General features: G+C 41.7%; 1 protein-coding gene across 1 annotated transcript; it reads right to left on the reverse strand.

Annotated features, from left to right (window-relative positions):
• Positions 1–1,193: 1,193 nt before the first annotated feature.
• On the reverse strand, positions 1,194–23,465 carry marchf5 (membrane-associated ring finger (C3HC4) 5). The gene is made up of 6 exons (XM_012920024.5): positions 23,009–23,465; positions 10,149–10,351; positions 4,038–4,168; positions 3,774–3,957; positions 3,126–3,292; positions 1,194–1,717 (listed from the first exon to the last, which is right to left on the reverse strand). The coding sequence occupies exons 1-6, from the start codon at positions 23,050–23,052 to the stop codon at positions 1,601–1,603; spliced, it is 846 nt and encodes a 281-aa protein (XP_012775478.1). The 5' UTR covers positions 23,053–23,465; the 3' UTR covers positions 1,194–1,600.
• Positions 23,466–23,502: the final 37 nt, after the last annotated feature.

Raw genomic sequence — 23,502 nt, forward strand, 5'->3', positions numbered from 1 at the left:
CCACTTTTCCAGTCTCAACACGTGCACGTCAACATTTGGAAAATACATTTACAGAGCTCATACTGTAGAAGTCTAACGTTAGAAGCATCGTGTGCACAACAGTTCAGCCTCTTGAGGAGATCTGATGGGAAAGGTTTAGTCTGCAGATCTCAGAACACCTGTACAGAAGTTGACATGTGCAGGTTAAATATTCCAGGTGGTTGGTTATACAGTGTGTTAAACAGGCTCTCTCACTCAGATTCTCATCTCAGCAATAACTTGTTAATTCAAAGCCACGTTATTTACACATGAACAAAGGAGTTTGATACATTAGGCTTCACGTCTTATAAACCAAACTGTTTTGGTCAGTTCACTCAAATCAGAGCTCTATATTCATCCGTCCTAATATCTCAACATTTCAATACATTTGCCAGAAATTGTGGATAAACTTGAACATCTCCCTATATTTTTTCCACCGTTTCAAACCAATAAAATCCTACTTGAAGACTAAAAATCAAAGTGTCTGTACACCACTTGGGCAGGACAATAGGGCTCGGTATTTGAGTGAACTGACCCTTTAATTTCCATTCAGAAGTGCTGGCTGCTGCAGTGAGTCATCTTTAGTTACCAGTGTCCAAGGTCATTCAGAGAGAAGTACCTGAGTCTGACCTGAGCTGGTCCAAGCTCAGGCAACTGAAGTCCCATCATGGCAGGCCGAGGGGGTGGAGGGTATGAACTGCCTCTAAAATCTGGAGGCAACGGCTTTAACTCAAGTGTCCGTCACCTGTAAGCGCTGCACTGAATGTTGAGTCAGGCACCAAGGTTTTCTAATATATGTATTATCCACACATCACGGCACAGTGCTCACCTGCACTGTGACGGGTGACAAGGCTTCAAGACACATCACATGACAGCGTTTTGAAAAGTAGAGATGAGGAATACTGGACGAAGCACGTGAACAAAGTAAACAGCTGTGTATCAGCTTCTGATCTGCGCTCGGCGTGTTCGCCGTTAGATAATCAGCTGCAGTGGCACAATGACGTGGCGAGGCTAGTTTTCTGTTCTGCGTCAGGATTCACATCATTTTACTGTTTGCTCACGAGTACATTCCTTATGCTCAACATTAGTCTTCTTTGAACATAAGCCACTATCATCAGCCAATGGGGTGCTGCGAAATAAACAATATAAAACAATTTGCATTTTTATAAAACGAATTACACATGCCCCACGTTTTAATTGTTTAAAATATAGTAGGTTTACAATAGTTAACGTGATTGCTGAAGCTCATCCACCCTGCAGTCGTACTCAGGAAACAGGTGTGTGTAGGTGTGTGTGTGTGTGAGACTGTGTGACTGTAACTGCACATCAACTGCTAACATGCTCCAGTCCGCACGTCTCCATCTTCACTTTAAGCCAGCGTCACAAAATGTCAGCGAAGAGTCACACCGGGGCGGTGAGAGGGGCGAGGTGTGGGGAGGAGGAAGAGGTGGTAATGAGGATGACACGATCAAAAGTCTGTTTCACCAGCACTTCCTGCTCACTGAGCTTTCATCCCACCCACCCCCTCAAGCGGAGGCGTGTAGTTCCTCCATCCATCTGTCCTCCCTTCTGACGGCCTCCTTTAGGCCTCTTCCTGCTCAGGGAAGTTGAGGATCTTGCGGTGAGCTTGCCTCAGGTACTGCTGCTGTTTGAAGTACACCTTAAACGCCCCCTTGATGGCCACAAAGGCGATACCTCCCTGTAGGTGGAGGAAAGCAAAATGGTGTTGAAAGTGGACTTAAAGACAGATTCAGCTCAACACATCAAAGCTCTCCCCCCACAGCGGACTCTAGGAGGATTTACTTTAATTTCACACCGACTATCACACACACGACTGCATCTCATAAACAAACATGCAGATGATTCCTGTCTGTTTCCTGCTCAGCTGTGACCAGGAATGCTAGAGCACTTACAGATATTTTGGTTAAAAAGGATCATTCAAGAGTAAAGGTGGAGGTTTCTGGAGAGTGAAGCCTTCCAACCCAAACAGGAAACTGGCTCATTTATGGCAGTCTGTCTGAACAAAGGTGTGTGGATGTCTGAACGGCCAACCTGAATGAATATTACAGTGTATCTAAATAATATTCAAGCCGGGGCTGTTCTTCCAGTATGTGCGCCTGAGTGCAAACAAAAAATGAATCCATTCAATCAGCAAATGTGATGACTCATTAATCGTCACAGGAAGCCTGAAAATCTTCCTTCACTTTGTTTTATATTAGTTGTGATCTTATGGCTGGACTGCTAGGGGCACTTTCACAATTTCTCGAGTACACGGTTAATAACAGACTAAAAAGCAATAAAAATGAATGCTTATAGTGATCGTTTACTCTAAATAAACAGTATTTACTGTTGAAAATTTAAAAGCTAAGACTGAATTTAAACTACAAAAATCTATTTAGAAGAAGAAAAGTGGAAACAATTTTTTGAATCCTGACCTCAATACTAACCATCCAAACCCGCCGAGCTGAGGGCCTTTAGATTAGGCAGGAGTGTCCAAGCTGTCAGTGGTTGTGATTGTGTAAAACTAAACAAACATGGGCTAACTTACTAACTCAAGTGTGTCGGAAAAGTAAACAGAGGCGTCCACACTGGCACTTTGACTAATACAGCATGTGATAAATACTGATGTGAAGTTTCAGTCGTCGCCACTCTGGCTCAACACAAAAGGAACGAAGCACCATCTTGTGGGAATATTCATTAATTGCGCTTTAAAAGTTAATTATTTACAGTGGTGTGTTTTTCTTTTTTGTCTCACAGTGATCGATCACGCCGAGAACAAATAAAGGTTTGACTGATGATGCAGCTCATCTGTTCGCTCTCCTTCCTGCAGGTTTGCTAGGTGAGGACAGAGTGTTCAGCAGTATCAGTGCAGCCCAGATCGCATGAGCCGCTCTGGTTACCTTTCTGTCCTCCCATTTAAGGTTTCTCTTATGTCTAAATGGCTCATACGATGCACAATTAGGCCAAATTAGAGGAGGTCGTTTACTCAATAGTAGGGCTAAAACAAGGGGGTGGATATACTAGTTGTTTGTACTCTGCTCATCGAATCCCCTGCAGAACTATTGCTACCGTCAGGTGAGTCATACGGCGAGTCTGGTTGGACCCACCAGGATGGTCCTCTGCAGGTTCGAGTTGACGCTGCTGAACATGAGCTTCCCCACGATGGTGGCAATGGTGGGGAAGACCAGGGCGCCGCACAGGATCCGTGTGGCTGACACATGGTCTGCCAAGGGGCTGGCCTCTGCGGGGATCCGAGGAACTGGACAGCCGATCCCTGCACACACACAAGTATTAGTTTTATTCCTGCGTAAACCTGAGGGCGCAGCTGCTGACACAGTTGAGTTTCAGAGGCTGAGGATTGATTTATTTATCTGTTTTGTGGCTGTGATGAAGTGAACACCGACCAGCTGCAGTGAGGATTTCTGTGATGGATGAGGAGACGGTGTTTGAGGTGTTAGTAACTCTCCATATTATTTGTTTTTGTCTGAAACTTTTCTGCTATCATCAGGTTATGATAATCAAGTTTCTGACTCAGCTCCTTACATGGTTTTATATTATTGTCCTTGAAAAGACATCCTGTCTGTCCAGCAGTGATGGCTGTTCTTTAGCAGCAGCAGACATTAGAGCATCATCGTTTCATACTGACAGTTACACCTGAGTAAGGTTAGACTCACACAGTGCAGCATACACGTAACAAACACAATATAAACACAGATACACATTCTCAGGATCAAACGTAAGGAGTGTGTCCTGACCGGGGAAGATGCTGTTGAGGATCTGCAGTTTGTTAGAGTACTTCCTCCACAGGCGCAGGACGTAGTCTTCCCAGCGGATCATCTTGCCGAGGATCAGCATGACAGGAATGGTGGGCAGCCCGATGAGAAGGAACAGAGGATCAGCCCGCTCCATAACATCCAGGCCCTCCTTATGGCCGACGACCTGGAGGAGGCACAGGAGATGGTCAGAGTGGCAAACAGCTGCACACAAGTATATACTAGATTTATCTAGTATATCTTTACCTGCATGACAGTGACTGCTCCATATGTGACAGCGGTCCAGTAGATGGAGCCCACCATGATGCCAGCTGCAGCAAAGGGGCCAGCCTTGGAGATGAGGCGGTCAGCCAGGTCCAGCACATAAACCACAGGACCTGATGGAGGCATCACCAGACTTAAGTCACAACTAAGAGAAATATATTTACCTATAACACGTAAAACTGTTGGCTAACATAAATATAACTGTTATCCGTAGTTTTAGAGAGCTACTTCAACCATTTATGCGTACTTCTGACTGAGACTCTGAACTTCAGGGATTATTATCCACTGATCTGATAATCCTCCTAATGTAATGATCATTTTGTGCATCAAAGGTCAGGAAAATGTCCCTCATTATTTTCCCTGACAGCTCAAGTTGTCAAAATATCTTCATTTCCAACCAATTAGATGCATCTCTCTCCCCTCTACAGAAACAGGGTTACTGGGTGTGCTATGCTTGGAGGCACATTACGACAGTGCAGTGACATCAAAAGCAAACTTTCTTCCTCAGACTTTTCCTAAGTTTAAAGCAGGCTGTGTAAGGTGCACGCCTTGTTTTGCAGGTTTATTGACACTTAAGGAGGAGCTTCAAGGGCAGGGCCCACTGAGATTAAAAAGAACTGGGATGCCTCTCGACCAGCATGTAATAAGAAATTAATCTGAAGTTCAAACTTGCCTTTGGAGTAGTGACATCCCTGTCTGACACCAGGAGCAGGACCTTAAAAAACATCACTGCTGCATTCCCGTCTCTTGCATTCTGGGCCCACTCGAGGGAAATCATGAAATATTTACAGGAAGGCAACCTGATTTCCTCACCCAGACAGAGCCATCCACATCCTATTAATAACTAGCCCAGGAGTCAGTGGGAGGGGAGCGGGGAGGCTGCCAGAGGGACTGAGCGCAAGACAGTGCTGGGCCTCTGTGTGCGTGCTGCTTTGGCACTTGGTAAACTGCAAAATTAGATCCACAGAGCACAGCAGTTTGGGCTTCCAGGCTCTGAAAAACCTACACTCTCAAACACCTTACTATAATATCAGTGTTACACATGCACGGTTCTCATTTCCAGCAGACGGTGACTGAAATCCTACTTCAGACAGAGATACCACTGCATCTCTTCTCTAGTTTAGAAATGAAGCAGTCAAGTTGTTTCAGAAACAGTGCTGAGTCACTGCTCATTATGAAAGCAGGACTTTGTTCAAGAACACCTTTCCTCAGGCCATGTCAGCAGCTCACTGATAAATATATTGCACAGCAAGTAAAAAGAGCCTGATTGACCTTATAGCACAGAAAGCTGCCATCACTTAGAGTTAAGGACAGCTGGGGCGGTGGGTTACAGGCCGTTACTGGGAAAAGGATTACTGCCAGGGCCCAGTCAGGCACAAGGACAGATTTCAAACAAACACCTGAGCAGATACATTTTTGAAGGAAGGGAAAGTGGTGACACATCTCTAACTACAACCTTAACAACATGAGCTTAGAGTAAAAGGACTCGGCTTCCTGAAATAACTCCAGGGGTGCCGTGAGGAGTTTTACAGTTTCTGGACTGGCTTCATTAAATTGTTTGTGCAGCCTGGCCACTATGAGGCTGGTGCCCGTAAGTACCTGCCACACGCGGCATACAATCCATCCACTGTTAGCAGTGCACGTATTTCTACAGCTGAGTGCATTCACTGTGCTGGTCTGTGCTAAATGTCTTTACTGCAGCGCTGCAGTCCACTTGTTGAGGAAAGAGCTCAAAGTGAGCGAGGTGCATTTATCACTTCTAAAGAGTATCTGAGTCTGAGACAGTTTTTAATGCAGCAGCTGTCTCTTATCTGCCAGCAGCCATTTGATGCTTTCAGGCCTCCTGTTACTGCACCCGTGTTTGCCTTTGGGACTGACCTCACAATGCTCGAGAGCATTAATATGCCATATTTTGATGACAGCACTGGGATCTCTTCCGCTTTCTCCGTGCCTAAGCATTACGCCATCCCGGGCAAAGGGGACTAGACTGCCCTTAATGGCTGCTGGTAGCAGATTCCATAATTAAGATTATTAAAAAAGGAGGGAGGGAGAGGAAAGTTAGGAGGGGGCCCCGTGCAACTGCAATACCTCGGTAGTGGGCACGCACATTGGCACGCTGTTCCAGCTCACTTGTTTACTCTCTGGGCTGAGTGTCAGAAAAGGAGCAGCAAGGACACGCCGTCCTCAGGAGTTATATAGCGAGCCAAATTAGCATGATGGGCTAGCTTTGGCTCTGCAGCAGCTGCTGGTGGGAGTGCAGCCAGAACAGCATATAGCTGCCCTGCTCTTTGAAGGCTGAAAAATGACTCTGCCCCCCCCCTCCGGGGCTGTAAGCAAGTGAAAAACAATCAAGACCTGAGTTAAGAGAAAAAAATGATGTGTATCTCAGAATCCACCCACTCATTTGCTCCAAGAGCAGGCAGGGGTCCCCGCGCAGAGAGCAATACTGTGACCAAACCCTATCCAGCCTCTAGAAATGAGCTGGCCTCAGTGACCGGTCAGTGCTCCCCATCTCTACCCGTCCACAGATTTAACTCCATCCGCCCAGACTGAATGCTGTTATTGCTGGGCTGGAAAACTGATAGTATTCATTGGGTTCATTAAAACCAGAGCAAACACCGCAAAAAAGGAGTGCATCTAAGCTTTAACAGTTTTTGTGCATTAGGTGACCAAAGATACTGGGTCTCTGTACTAGACATGGCGTTGTATAATAAAGAGAACGAGGCTAGAATAAAAATTATGTGAGAGGAACACTGCAGCAATGATGCAGCAAAACCAAAAGCGCTGTACTCCTCCGCCTTGCTTTGAAGTGGACTAATGCCCAGCGTATCCTGCAGCCAGCGTCTCAAGTCCTCAGTCAGAACAAAGAAAAATCTCATGGAAATTCAAACTCTGACAAAGCAGTCGTGTCAGTAAAAACCCTGCGTAACAAATCCAAATGCTTTGCAAATTCAGTCTGACCCAAGTCTGACGTCACGCGGTGCCACGAATGCAAATCCGTGAATCGCCACTTAATGTTTGCATGTGCTGCCCTGCTGGAAAGGACAACACGGAGGTACATCCTCTCCTCATCACCTAGAAACGCTGTGATTTCATGAATCCATCAGCAGCTCTGCTCATCTCCTCTGTCGCTGTGGGCCTTTGATGAGCTGCTCTGTTTGCTCTTTCCGTGACCCAATTTCACTCCCACCCCTCTCATCCAGACACATCCAACATCCCCGCACACCACCTCCGTCTGACCCTCACTAAAGGGATTTGGGGGTCGGTGGGTGGGTGGGGGTGAGGTAAACTCAACAAACACTGTGCACATAACCAACCACTACTCTACTATCCATTTCCTATTCAAACACTTTCAGCATTTAAAAAAATGCAAAAGTGAAAAAACAAAACCCCTAAAAACACATTTGCCTGCTGCTATAGTACATTGCAGGAAAAAAACGTCTTATGACACACACACACACACACACACACACACACACACACAGTGTGCTAACTGCAGCCTATTAATTCACTTCCAACTCTCAACCAGAAATTGGAATAAGTGGCAAAACAAAGTTTAGGCTACTTCGTCTGCAGAAATCTTCCCAAAACATCCTGAGGCTAAAACTCCACCACACATCCTCACAGTCTGTCATCTAAACTGAAGGGAAACCAAAGAAAGTTACATCAAAGGCAACACCAACCTCAGCAAATGAAGAGTGATGGTGGCACGCTGTTTCTGTGTCATTCTCCGAGGGCAACGTCACCCAGCAGATCAGAAACGAGGAAGCTCTTTCAAAATAAACCGCTGGCCTATCCATCACCATGCTCTAAACCACTTCAGTATTTGAACACATGACTAAAAAACAAACTGTGGAGTGGGCATCAGGAGACTGAGGGTAAACATTTAGCCACAAGTCACTTCTATGACTGACTTTTTTATAAAGAGCTGTCCAAAAATAACAAGCCGCAAAGCCATCATAATAATACGGCAGTGTGAGAAACACTGATGCAGTCAGTCTAAAGTGTAAATTCCACTGGCGCACTGTACAACAGAGGCTCAATTCATAAAGTGCCTCAAAGCCAGAACATGTGAGACACTAACATTAGATAACAAACATACTTATATATACAAAATTTCAATAAACAGCAAATTCAGATCAAACAGATCCATTAGGACAATTCTGATTTCACAAACAGAACGAGCAGGGCCTGTTACAGCCAACAATCCTAAAGATTGTTTAAAGAGAACTGAAACACTATGAGAAGTTGACTTTATAACTTACTGTATGGATATTTTGTTTCACTTTAACTCAGCTGCTACACATGCTGCACATGGACAAGACGTTACCACGTCAGAGCCCCAGTGAAAGCTAAACTATGATATCCATTTCTATCTGTATTCTTTTTATGCTTTGGGGCAGGGGTCTCAAACCTGTGGCGATTTCCTCCTCTGTCTAATGTGGCTCCCCATAAATCTAGTAACAGGAAAATGAACAATTTCCAACTGAACCTCAACAGCAGTGGCCAAGAAGCTGCAAAAAGGATTGAGAATTTAACTGGTTTAACAATGGTTTTGCAAAGATGCCATTCTTGGCCATTCTTTCCCCGTTCACATATTTTACAAAAATAAATATTCCTGAGGGAAGGGGATCAAACTTGTTTGTTATCCACTGATTATTTTGTCACAATTTCTACCAATTTCACAACCAACCTTGGTAGAAATTGCCCCATATTGGCTGCATGCTTTTGTTGTCTGCAGAAATGTTTCAAATTTGTGAATAAATAAAACTTGGTCCACAAAACTTTGCGCTACTGAATGTTTTTGGGTTTTTTTTTTTACTTCCAAGTACTGATTAACTGTGCTTCTAGGAATTGAGTCAATACAAATACAAAAGGGCTGTAGACACATTCACATATACCCAGCAACCACATTCCAATAATGAGCTCGTAGATAGAGGTCAGACAAACACTTGAGGTTGGAGAAGCATGCACAGAAGCTCAGCTTAAAGCACCAAAGTGAGTGACAGCACAGCATTGGTCACTATAAATATACATGAACCTGTTTACCAGTTGGGCCCAACCTGTTGCAGGCTAACACTATGTTTGCTTCTGTCTCAAATTTCAACGTCTCACTCTCTATGAAATGGCAATGGGCCAGGGGCTGATGGGTAACCAAGTGACAAGTATACAACTTCAAATATGCCCAAGTCTTCACATCCAGCAGCAAAACATCTAACAGATAAAACCAACTTTCCTGTGATGCAACTGCAGTGTGTTCTGTGAGAGTCATTCACTGTCTTAGAAAGTTATGAAGAGATCTGAGAAAGTGAGCTGTGAGCAGCTTGTGTCCAAATAAGCACAGCTCTGCGTGCTGTATCTTCACTGGTTGAGTCATAGCTTTTGAGAACAATCGAAGCCCTCGCCACTCTGACGTGTCGAGCTAATTGAGGCAGCCGCTGCTGGTCAGTCAGCGAGCACGCCCCTGTTCGTTGTCACAATGAAATGAAACATTTACCCAGATCGCCACAGAACTTATGCTGGATCTCGAGTAAATAAACTGAGGCAAGACAAACTCAACAGTTCCCAAAGTTTGGATACAGTTGCAGGCAGTGACTCAAACAGGAGTTTATTTACATGGAAATTTTCTCTGTAATTCTGCTTTGATGTTGACAACTGCCAGAAAGGCTGTATGAGAGCTCAGCAATACACTATATTAAATTTAGATTTGTGAACAAGAAATTTATCTCAGCTTCTCAGCATGGCGTGGGGCTATAAGTTAACGATCCTTATATTTTAACCATGCTGTACATCACACACTACTCTATAGGATCTAAAGCCTTTCAATTTTAAATGATCCTGAATATACCTGATCCTCATTTTGAAAATCTATGCCACAGACATAAATCACACATAGCTTCAAAGACTGGAGTACTGCAATCACTCAAAGTTTTGCAGTAGACCTTGAAAAACATAGCTGAAGGAATAATTATCCTCTTAATTTCCTCAAGCACAGAATCCTCTCAGCCCAACAAGACAACAAAAGCTAGTGACATTTCGAGGCCATCTCATCACGCTTCCACAAGGTTTTATTTTCAGAGAAATGCAACCCACCCAGTTTGGGAAAGACAATGAGGTATTCTGCATTGCACTGTGGGCAGGCTACGCGTGCTGTGCTGTTGCCTCGCTGTTTCTCGTCCACCCAGCGTTGCAGGCAGGTCTGGTGAACCCACTTGGTGGAGCCGCGGCAGCGACACGGGCGAACCCACTCTGCCGTGCGGTCATCTTCGTCCGTGGCAAAGCACACCCAGCAGCTCCTAAAACAAACACACATGCCCAAATTCAGGATGAGACACTGAAACAAACATGGCTGCAAAAAATAAATAAAAATACTAGCAGCCACCAGCTGTACCCCTCAGTCTCCTAGTAGACACACTTATGCCATTAATTTCAAAATCGTACGTCACCTTGTTCTGAAGTTATCGCATTCACAAGATTTTCAGAAAACTTACTCTGACCTTGAGGTGAAGGTCACTGAGGTTTGAACTCGTGTGAGATTTTTAGTAGATACACCTATGGTATCAATTCGAATCTCCTACATCACCTCATTCTCTGCGCCCCATCAGCCTTGTACAGCTGAAGGGTAAAAGAAAGACATGGTTGTAAATAGAGCTGCAAATATTGATTATTTTAGTAATCGAGTAATCTTATAATCTAATAATTCAGTGTCCAATCTAACAACCCTCAGGTCAGTGGCTCAGAGTTTAATGGCTAATGGTTTGGGGGTTTTTTGGCTTGTGAAAAAAACGTTGGTGTTTTTATATTTTTAAATATTAATGCAATTTAATGAATATAATGTTTTATAATATTTCATTTTTAATCTGAAAAATGTTACAAAAGTCTTGAAATTAATATAGTCTAGTACACCCTGTGCCCCCCTTTAGACTCACCCCTGTTTGCTGCAGGTATCTCATGTAAAATAGGATGGCTGCTGTCAGCCTTCATTAAGCTGTATCATTTAAACATGCTATCAGACCAAGTTATCAGTTCATCTGCATATTTTAATACAGCTTCTGGAGACTTGGTGCAGATTTTTCTCTGTGTAAAACAAACGGCAGATGATGGAGCAGCTACAAAGTGCTTTGATGAAGGACTCCTGCTAGCTCTTTACCAGTAATCAGAAATCAGCCGATCAATACATAAACCCTATAGGCAAACAAGCTGCAATGCTGACTGAATCAAGCATATCTGACAAGAAGTGTTCAATGGACACACAGCAGCTCAAACAAACAGGCCCTTCACCCTGCCATTAGAATACAAGACAATTTCCAAAGGATTGCATTTCAGATCACATCAGTGTAACAAAAAATAATTTCCCCCAGGGATCAATAAAGTATTCTGATTCTGATTCTGATTCTAACAAGCATTGGTAAAAGAAGCAACCTATGCTCCACATATACCGATTCTCTACTTCCGTTGATCCTAGCCATAGCTACACATTTCTGACTTTGACGCCAGTATTATTCACAATGCTACTCATACACTGAATCAACAGGTCAGTGTTCATTTTGACAGCTGATTTTATTTGAATTCTTTTTAGTTTTACTCAAACTATAGTATTATTATCCTAAATCTAAAGTGATTCAGTTGACTAAAATATAAAGTGTGAAAGCTTGTTGTGTTTTTACTGGTGAGAGTGAATCCACACAGTTTACAAAGCATCTTATTTTCCTTGACTTCAAATGTGAAATGTGGGTATATCTCCACTCTTCTCTTCCTCCCCAAGCTTGTCTTGTTGTTGTTGTGAGAAAAAAAAAAGTAATTGATGAAAACTATGACAACGTAATTCAAGCCAAACCACATTTTATACCGTGACATCTTCCTTCTCTGTTCCCTTACATACAGAGATGGGAGTAAACCTTCTCTTTACCTCTTAGGAAGGTTCTGCCGGTCTTTTACAACCTTACCCTCCTCCACTGCAAAGCAACGCAACATGTGCAAGACAATTTGATATCGAACTTCCCTGACCTTAACAAAGCACATCACCTAGTGTGACATATTGCATTTCCATAATTAATCAGCAACGTGCGACTGGCTGGATGGGTCACCGCCAGGGTGTCTCACTGCATATAGCTCAGTTTGAGAATCCGCAGAACCTTACTTCAGCTGCCATCAACTCATGAAAACCTTCACAGGTTAGATCTGAATAATTGATGTAAGTAAATCAACAGCATGTCTAGAGTCTCGACTCCGCCAAGCTCAAGGGAGTTCTACTGGTTCTCCGGTTGCAACAGTATACTGGTTTTCAAGTATTAACATGATATGAAACTTGATGGCTATCATACCATGAACATTTGCCTATGAACAGTATCTTGCTGTGCGCATCTCCTTTCCTCATTGACAACCTGTCAAACAACTTGCGCCACACATGCACATCCGGAGGAGAAATGTCAGCAAGAAACAAGGCTGATGCCACCGATCTGCGCTGTCCGCCTGAAAAGAACCTAAAAGCAGAGTGCAATTACTTTAGATATCCCAAAATAATCAGCTCTCGTGGATTTGTTTATCGGAGAGAGGGGGGGTCCTTCCAAATTATTCCTCTGTGTAATACTGTGATACTGTCTGGGGTACATATCATATCATCAAAATATACCGATTATGGTTTTCTAATCATCCATCCATCCACTTCCGCTTATCCTTTTCAGGGTCGCAGGAGGCCTGAGTCTATTCCAGCTGTCTTAGGGCGAGAGGCAGGGTACATCCAGGACAGGTTGCCAGTCTGTCGCAGAGCTAACAGATAGACAAAGACTTCTATTTGGCAGTTTGCAGAAATGAATGAAAACCACTTAAAATGTGGTTTTAAAAACTGGAAAATGTTTAGGTTTTTTTTAAACTAGCCTGTTGCCAGGCGATCCACTGGTTTGGTAGCTGACTGCTGCCTGTGACCCATTTGTGTGTGAGATTTATGATCTCATTTTCATAATTACTCTGAACCTTGAACAGCTGGCATTTCACTGGATGAATGAAAAAATGATTAGTCTACACACACCTCCCATAAATCTCTGGCATACAAAACACTGATTAAGAACGCCCCCTTCCCACCCATAGTTTGTGATGATCTAATTTTGGTATCATTCACATTATGAATTATTTGTGCTCAGAATTCTAGCAGATTACTTTCCAAAGGTCAACCCAACAGTAAGACACCTAACCAAAGCACACTGCAAAAGAAGGTGCCTGTGTCTGACCTGATAAGCTGTAGCTGCAGTTTACTCTTCCATTTCCTGTTTTTAAACCACAGGTATAACAGGAACAGGGAAAACCTGTTTACTCTCACAAGGAAGTAAAAAATGTTTCTTACACCAGGAATTTTAGAAACACCCCCCCCACCTCAGCTCCATTTGTTGAATCCCTTCATGGCATGCAGAAGTACAATTTTTTTTAAAAAGAACGTCATTGCATGCATTGCAGGGATGAAGCATGGAAACAATTGTGACTTTCCTTAACTTTAGTCAAGAGAGGGGGAAAGTAAAACTGGTTAGCTTAGAGCGACATTTTCCTTGTTGACCACCACTAGCAACACTCAGCATATCCCTATGTAACACCATAATGGATGCCAAATCTGTGGACTCCCACCACCATACTGAGAGCTAGATGTGCTCCATTACTGGGGCCACAGCAGAGTATGGGGGGGGGGGGGGGGGGGGGGGGGGGGTCCTCTGTCAAAGACAGCATGACCAACATTTGAATTATTTGCTCAGGTAGCTACCTCCAATGAATTATTTGTCAATACCCCCCTGGTGTTGAATAAAATATGACAACGCAGGAGAGGACAGTCCAGGTCGAGGTGATCAGATGACATGTCAGTGAGAATGTGTGGTGTGATGGAAACATCACCCCCCATTCAAGATCATATCTACAGTCTTTACTGCAGTTCACCCTATAGCTGACCCCTCCCTATGTATGTGTACTGGCATCACACTACTCAATTTAATTCAAATAGGGTTCTCGCATTGATCTGCAATGCAAAACTGAAAAAAACAAATATAAAAAATGCAGTGTGTGAATGTGTGTGTGAATGGGTGGATGACTGGATATGTAAAGCGCTTTGGGGTCCTTAGGGACTAGTAAGGCGCTATATAAATACAGGCCATTTACCATTTTTACCATAAAAAATGCATCATAGGAATTTATGTGCGACACCACGGGATCTTCAAAGACACTGCAGACTGAAAATGAGGCTGCCGTTTAAAAAAAAAAAAAAAAAAAAAAAAAAAAAAAAAAAAAAGCGATGATGAGACGCCGAGTAGAACGGTGGACAGACGTCTCCACAGAAACACGACAGCGGAGAACAAAACCCATCTCTACCTTAGATTCACTGGCTCTTGTTCCTGTAACCCAGCCCCAGAGCATGACAGAACCTATTACAACAGCAGTGAAACACTATCTTCTGTGCGAAACCTTAATCTCTGGCTTGCCGTCGCCTCAGCCCTGTTTAACAGAACAGTCAGCCAGATAAGCCAAAATGACGACTGCATACTGAGAAATCCTGTGCAGTCTGATATATTAAAAAAAACAAAACAAAAAAAAACAAAAAAAACAAAACAGGCTTGTATATCAGAATGCAACAATTTTCTAAATATGTTAACCCGATATGCAATGAAAAGATCAATTTTAAATGTTGAAACGATGATGTAAAATCTGCAGATTGACATGCTGAATTATTGCTAATAAAGTTGCTGAAGGACTTTCAAGAACATAGAGACTCGATGATGGCGACGTGCCTGAAATCCACTGAAGGAAGGTGACCTCCTGTATCACCAAGTTATTTACATGTTAAACAGGCAAACTCATGTGGGTCTCTGCTGTTTTTACAATAAAGCTTTAATCCACCTAATGCACAGAGACTGCTTTGAAACTTCAAGGGCAGGCAAGCAGCAATGCATATTATCATTTTTATTTCGGCAGTTATTTTGAAAACCCTTCAAGCTCGCGGGATCAAAAGAATGTGCAGCACAGAGGCACTGTGGACACTGTCACGCGTTTCACCTCAGCTGTGGATTTTATTCTGATAATAGAAGAAAGCTCCAAGATGACACAGACATGGCCATGATGTGATTGACACTGAGATATTAAGGCCACTCTTAATATTAGTATTAAGTGTGACTTTCTCATCGTCTCACAAGCCAGGCTCCTGTCCTCAAGAAGAGCATAAGCCACCCCACAAAGGCTCCTTTAACTCAGCAATGATCATGTGGCTGTGGGAAATCACAATGTTGTCTTGTCCAAGCTGGTCAAATAACAGCTCAAAGTGTTAGTATTGCATTAAACTTTGTGTGTCAGTATCAAGTTAACCCTCTGGGGTCAATAGACGAGCCAGTATGTCCAAATCACATACCCAATTTAAAATTCCATAGCAACAAGATGCACGCCAAGTCTCCATTTCAACTTGTGTTGAAAGTGTAGACTTCAAACTACATGCTAGTTTTTAAATTCTGTATGTATAAAATGCTTTTTTCTGAATACTATCGCAACGGTAAATACGGCATTTTGTAAGGACAGCGAGTTCTTGCGAGAAAAACAAAACAAAAACACACATGACGCCTCTTTTCCATTTGTGGAAAAATTTACAATGTCAACCAATCAAAAAAATAATAAGGTGACACGTGACATTTGGTTGTTTAGGAAGAGTGATGGCAGTGAGAGAGCGAGTGAGAGAGTGAGGGATTTGGATAGCGATTTTTAAGACGAGAGAGATTTGTGACGTTTGGTGTGTTTGGAATATTGCTTGTGTGTTTTGTTGTCTTGTGTATTCAGTGTATTGCGGTTGTTTGAGTGTCAAAACAATGAGGGCACTACTTTCCAGCCAAAAAGCCACCAAAGGCAGATCGCAATGTAAACGCTGTTTCCAGGAGAAAAAACACGAGGTGTGTTGTCAGGTCTTCAGGTTTTAGGCCTTTCATGTGCTCTTAAATTTATCTTTTAAATTTATATTTGCATTCCAAGTTATGAAAACGATATGTTAAACATGTTTGTGGTTGAGTTCTTTGCGATTTTAGACCAACAGTGTTAATGCAGTATACCAAAACAAAAAAAACATAAGGGTAACTTCACACATGTAAGGTTGTGCTGAAAAGAATAATATCAAACAAGGCCGCGTAAATACTTTTAAAGGTGAAATATAAATGTACTATCAAAAGTAGTGAAAAACAGCCAATTAAACCCTGGACGCCAGAGGGTTAAATAAGTCATTAGCTGGAATAATGACTCTAAAAGTCTCCATGGTTTTAGAGTGATGGGTCTTTAATAAACAAGTCTGATAACATAACACAGTGTCCTCCTTTCAATATTGTGCAACTGAATGTAGCAACTTCAGCTTCTAAAAATACCAATACCAATCAACACTTCAATGACAGTCTCTGGAAAAACATTTCAATCATTACAGATATTTTATTAGTCTGGGGCTTATTTATATTAATGTCCAGTGTGTAAGAGTCTGACCTGAAACACAGCAGAATCTCAAATTTAAGCAAAGTTCACTTCAATGAAATATCAAACAAAGAAACTATTACAACATGAGGGCACTACCTAAGAAAAAAATGCATGTGCTTTTAGTATCGCCACAAAGCACTGTGATCTGTGGTGTACGACAAAGCAAAAGGACTTCATGCTTTAAATAGCCTTTGAGTGGCTTAAAGTTAACACACACAAAAAAAAAAAGCCAAGTGGTGAATTACTCCACTTTATTAATAAAAACCTTTTGCAGTGACGTGCCACAGATTCAATGTTTAAATGTAATTTTTGATGGTACATAAAAAGCTATGAAGGCTCAAACAGCACTGAGAAAGCATTGCTTTGGGGCAAACAACATATACAGGATATTCTCGTTAGTTTGTGATAGAGCTGGGCGATAGAACGATAACGATATGTATTGCGAAATAAATTTTTCTCGATAGAAAAATTAAACTATTGCGATAGACCTCGCCGCTCTTGTCCTCTTAAAAAAAAAAAAAAAAAAGAACAGCCAATCCAAATTAAGTAGTGCAAAGCCGAACCAATCACAGCCGCAGTGTCACGTCACGTAACTTGTTACGTACAGCACAAGTGCCATGCCGCACATGTGTATTTGTTTTGGGAAGCAGCCAGCTGCCGTGCCGCCCGGGTAATGGAGGAAATGAGTGTGCCGACTAGAGAAAAATCAGCCGAGCGTGACCGAAGGTTACCGAAGAGAAAACAGATGATGGTTCCAATGCTGGAGAGATTGTCGAACGGGAGAGCCATAGAAGTTCTGTAGTGTGAAGGTATTTCGGCTATTTCAAGTCTGACAAAAACAGAGTAGCGTGCACTGTAAATTGTGCTGAAAGCAAGTCTGGAAATACAATAAACCGGTGCATGCTCAATCTCTGACTGGAAGCGCTAATTCGTCATTTGGCTTTTGTCAGACTAAAGTAACTGTTAAAACGGTTTGAAAAGCTCAGCTATACAACTAGGGCTGCCACGATTAGTCGACTAGTCACGATTATGTCGACTATTAAAATCGTCGACGACTAATTTAATAGTCGACGCATCGTTTGAAGCTTTGTAAGATCACAAAGGACGCAGGAATGAGTAGTAGGATTTAAGAGTGTAATAACGGACTGAAACAGAAGATGGCAGCACTGCATGTACAAGGATGCCAGCTGCCGTTAAACCCCGAAGAAGAAGCTGTGTCCCAGAATTCATAGCGCAGCCCAGCGCAGTTGTCAACAATGGCGGCAGCTAGTTAGTTTTAACTTTACTCTTATTATTCTTTCTGGGTCACAAAATAAACGTTTAACATATTTTCAGGCGAGAATGTAGCTGTGTAAACCTCAAATATCTGCTCAGTTTATCAAGACACCACATATTTTCAAAAGCGCTCCGACGTTTTCGGAGACGTCTGTTACCCACTAGCTCGTTAGCTAGGCGGGGGCAAGGCTAACTAGAGCCGTGAGAACACCGGACTCCCGGCAAATCGTTTTCAAACCCACCGCCGTCTTTCGCTAGTCAGGTTAAACATATATATAAGTCACTTAGATAACTTAAAAATGTTATTGTTTGGCTTTCTTTAGTATTTTATTTGTTCCTGAGTAAATCGGTTTGGCTGAGATTAAAGGTATAGTTTTTGCACAGCTAAAACTGTCAAGCAGACAGCTGATTATCAGAAGTGTGAGACGCTGGAGAATATACTCCGGTGTCCTGTTATATTTTAGAAAGCAAGGAGTTTATTAAACTTCACCGAAACAATCTGCAAATTTCATTAAAAATTAATAAACTACCATCTTGTCTTTATTTTTAGTTAGCACAAACACTTAAAGCTGTAAGCTAATGATAGTTATATAAGAGCAGATGCTGCTGGTGCAATAAGCTGTAGTTTTACGTCCAATGGATGATGATCTGATTAGTCGACTAATCGCAAAAATAATCGGTGACTAGTCGACTATCAAAATAATCGTTTGTGGCAGCCCTATATACAACAAGGAGAGATTGAGAATTTCCTTTTAGTTCTCAGTTTATTTGATATTGACAAAAGTTAGTCAATTCTGTCTGTTCTTCTGTAAAACAAACTAATATTTATTTCTAGAATTAATATTTTGTTTCTAAGTGGAACTGACAATTTAGTACCGGTAGTCTGTTTTGTTTGTTCTATTTTGAAACTTAAACGCTTTAGCGGCTGCCTTTTGTGTAGTTTGCAATATTTGCCTTTATTTATCTGAAAAAGTCTCATGTTCCTTAAGTACATCTACCCTGTTGAACTTATTATGGGAAATAAATATTTAAATCAAAACAAGCTGCTGATTATTTCACATTTTACTTGTGAGCAACGGCACATTTAAATCTTACAAATATAGTTATTTGGCTTATATCGTGATAGATATCGTTATCGCCTGAAATGAAAAAAACATATCGTGATATGAAAAAAATCTCATATCGCCCAGCTCTAGTTTGTGATTTAAATAACTCTGCCTGTTATCTAAACCAGCTATCTTAAAATGTGGCATGAGCTTCCACTGGCATTAATGCTGGCTAATACAGCTTATTTATGCAAACTGTGGGTTACCAAGGAAAGACATGCTGACCAGCCACTGATTTGTTTCTTGGAACATGTCATTAATCTACTCCATGCAAACAAAATAACAAAGTCTCTGCAGTTGTTTTCCATTAAAAGGAAAAAAAAATCAAATCATCACTCAACCGTTTGAAAAGGTCGAAAAAGAGCCTGCAGAAGCTGACAATGTTCCATATTAAAACTGCAAAATCATGACTGTAAGGTCAGTTGTTCTTAGCACACGCACAGCACATATTTATCGACCCATTCACGCAGAGATCAATGGGGTCAGCAAGAAAAGAATAAAACATGTAGGTTCTGTATAAATAAATAAATGTGGATTAAAATGTGCTTCCTACTTCCATTTGTGAAACACTGCATTGCAGAGGCAGCTGGCTGTTTGTGGCAGGTCCAGATAAGAGCCTCTGGAGCCTCATGTTTGTCAGTGATAGAGGCTGGGTACACAACTGTCTAGGAGTAAGCAGACATGACATACATCTTCCTGCCTTTGGCTACTCAAACATTGCACGGGTTATTGCCTCTGCTACGCACCAGCAGCACACAGCTAAAGCACGTTTCACAATGATCATGGGCCCTTCCTTTCTTTCTGCCACTGTACTATGTTCCTGGGAAATGATTTCAAAGTCCAATGTTCAATATTGACTCAATATTGCTGCGTTACTTGTGTGCCAAGTCTTTTACAGACAGCATACGCTATTTTAAAGGAAATGGCACGCATCACCTCACCCCCAACAAACAAAGATTCAGGTCACACATGCCGCATGAGAAGACTTGGAAAGCGTGTCATGTCACTGTGACATAAACAAAGAAGTTAATCATACCCATGAACGCCTGTTGTGTTTTTACATACTGAAGAAAAAAAAACAAAAAAAACACAGGCAGTCTGATTAGTAATAAAAAACATTTAAGATTCACCAACATCCAATTTAAAAACATAACTCCCTCCTTTCTTGAACGATAAGATTTTATCACAACTAACAATATATAGCACTCAAGGATTTGTCTGTGTCCTTTACTTTTGTGTATTGCCAATATAAGCAGAGGTAAGATGATAACTTGCATGACTTGGCCTTTTTCACAGACATTTTGTAACCCTAACAAAACACTCCTACAAATCTCTGACTTGGATTACTTTGTATTTCAAAACATATCACAAAGCAAGTGCTGTTGTTGACCGATCTTTCTGGGCAGATGAGATCCCAACTCTGAAAAGGTGATTTAACTGATGGCCGCGAGACGCCAACTACCCACTCAGGTTTGTTCAGCTGATTAAATTTTTACTAGAATTGTTGAATTGAGTACAGTACGAATAAAGGCCACCAAGTCAGTAAACTAAAATAGTGTTTTCCCTATTGTACATATGCAGGGGTTTTTAACTAAAAACTTGGTGATGTAAGAAATCACTGCAAATGAGAAAGTTTATCTGGCAGCAGGAGCCAAACCTACACGACATCACATCAACCCACGGCCACCAACACAATGCTCCAAACACATGCAAAATTTATACTTCTTTTGTGTCTCATTAAATGTCTCTTAGGCTACGTTCACACTGCAGGTGAAAACGCATCAAATCCGACTTTTTTGACCCTATGCGATCCATATCCGATCATCAGCACAAATCCGATATTTTCAAATCCGACCTGGGTCACTTTTGTATGTGGTACTGAATCCGATACATAGCTGGTGTTTTAGAAAGCGACTGCTGTTTGAATGGTCATGTCGCATGAAATCCGTCTTTTACGTCACTGACACAAGACAGACGCCAATTATCAGCGCCCAAGAAGACATCGTGAACGCTTCCTGGCCATCCAGTGTAGATGTCAGTGAAACTGTTGGGAAGACAATGTTGGAGAAACGTGAACATTTTATTTGTACTGTATAATCTGCAGATTCTGACAGAAATCTGCAACTATCCTTTGAAGCACTACTCCGCTCTAAAACAGCAATAACGATAATTATTAGGCCATATGTAAATACCAAAATAACTTTATAACTTAAAGCAAAATTGGGAAACGTAAAGTCCGAAACAAGTCTTTATATTAAGGGCCATCAGTCAATACTGTTTGCTCTGGGTCTAAACAGAGTGTGACGTCTTCTTTTGCGCATGCGGGCCGCTTTGAGGGTTCACACTAGAGCGTGTTTGCTGTTACATTTTATTTGTAGTGTGAACAAGCAGACAAAAAAAATAAATAAAAAAATCGGATTTGATCAAAAAATCGGAACTGAGCATTAAGACCTGCAGTGTGAAGGTAGTCTTACAGTATATAAACCTGTTAGGCGAGTTAAGCTTTAACCTCATTACTTAAACTACAATATGGTAGGTATTTGCAAAGCAAAAGTATAGCTGCTTTGACAGGGAAATTGTTTAACTTCTGTTTTAAGAATTGCATCATGAATTACACTTTGCCACGTAAAGTTATCTTTTCTCTTAATCCTTTATAAGCAATGACTAAAAGCAATTCGAAATGCTGAAAGTAAGATAAAAAAAAAAAAACAAAGTTGAACACAAGCTGATTAATTCTTTCCTGAAAAGGAATTAACTTGTCGTTGCAGGAGTTTGGCAGATCACAAATATTGAAAATGCCTTCAAGGTGAGGATCTGAAGGCAAACTATAGGGAAGCTGTGTCTATACTAGAGAATAAAAGTACCTTTGATAAAGTGTAGACCTCATACAGCTTCAAGTGAACTAAAAGCTTTCTATTCTGTGGCTTTACACTCCATAATGCCACTGAAGTTCGGCCTGTTGATAAACTTCGACTCTGTCATGATGAAAGTGAAAGGAGACCCTTTTTGACCAGAATGCTGCCTGACAGAATCCATGGTTGAACTTCTTCTTTCTGTTGTGAAATATCCCAGCTATGACATGGCGATAAAGCATTGATGAAAATATGTTTAAGCAGACTTGCTTTGCTGCTGACTACAGAAACAGCTTCTCATCAGTGCCCCCAGGGTGGCTGTGGCTACAATGTAGCTTACCATCACCAGTGTGTGAATGTGTGTGTGAATGGGTGGATGACTGGATATGTAAAGCGCTTTGGGGTCCTTAGGGACTAGTAAAGCGCTATATAAATACAGGCCATTTACCGTTTACCATTTATATCTGCTTCCAATTACGTTTGCGTCTGTTGACGCTGATTGTACAACATAAAATGATTCCCCATGATGTAAGTGTTTTGTATTCTTTTCTTTTATATGAGTGTATATAGTATATGAACTTGTGGAGTTCTGATCTTGCTCCTCAGTTACATTCACGTGTTCTCCTTTTGTTCTACTTGACCGCAAACATTTTAGAGCACCCTGTATCTGATTTTCGCTTTTGTACAAGTACGAAAAAACAAACTTTGTTCAGACATCTTACTAAAGAAAAGATTCTCCTCGAAATTAATCAACGTTTCAGCTGCCACAGAAATTACATTCAGTGTCTGATGTAACACAGATAAGCAGGTTTGTTCTGAACTATGAACGTGACATTTTCAGGTATTTTACTGGACGCGGGGTCCTGCCTAAGGGTCAATAGTTAATAAGCCAAATATTTGGACATTTCTCCATGGCCTTATGAATTGTATCCAGTTTGAGAACACAAAAGAACTGGCCATAGAAAGTTAGAGTGATTACTTAACACAATATCCACCAATTCATTGGCAGAGCTAGGAGTCCAGGACTTCCTTTGTAAACTAAAAATACCCTGGCCAGGCAAACTTAATGATATCCAGAGCTGAGTTGAAAGTTCGTGTCCTGTTAAAAAATGATAGTGTCTCACTTAAAGCCTAAATTGGGGGACGGTATTCTGACAATACCATCCCACAATTTTTCTTGACGACTGTTTTGTTTTGAAGTTTAGCTATGTGGCTGCCATTAGCATGCTAGCCCCAAACTTGAACTCACCTGTCCAAATTCTGCTGCATGCCAACTGCGTTCTGTTCCGCCATTGTCGTAGAGGCCAAAAAGGTTCAGATGCTGTCTTCTTGGAGGAAATTAATTGCGTTACAGGTAAAACATTCGAAATTTAGTACTCGTTAATTTGTTGCAGCTAAAGTCGACGTAGAAACCCCCCCACAAAAAAACAAAAAACACCTGCTAGCAAGTTAGCTGTTGAACTAATGCTAACAAGCTACATAGGCCTTCGTCGAGATGCGGCGCAACACCCGCAAACGAACCGGTATTTTTTTTAATCAAAAAGATATTCCTCCTCCGCCGCCGCAGTCTACGTAACACTTATATGCGTTCGATAGGCTATTTCGGGCAAAATTCTTCTTTACATCTGCCACGGCCTCGTTTGGCGTGACCGTTTGACTCCATTGACAGGCTGTCTCTGAGGTAACGCAAAGACACCACGTCGGTGCGCATCTACGTAATCAAAACAAAGCAAGCGCCGCAAA

Source organism: Maylandia zebra, linkage group LG13 (assembly GCF_041146795.1).
Source record: "Maylandia zebra isolate NMK-2024a linkage group LG13, Mzebra_GT3a, whole genome shotgun sequence".
In the NCBI taxonomy this organism is placed as follows: Eukaryota; Metazoa; Chordata; class Actinopteri; order Cichliformes; family Cichlidae; genus Maylandia; species Maylandia zebra.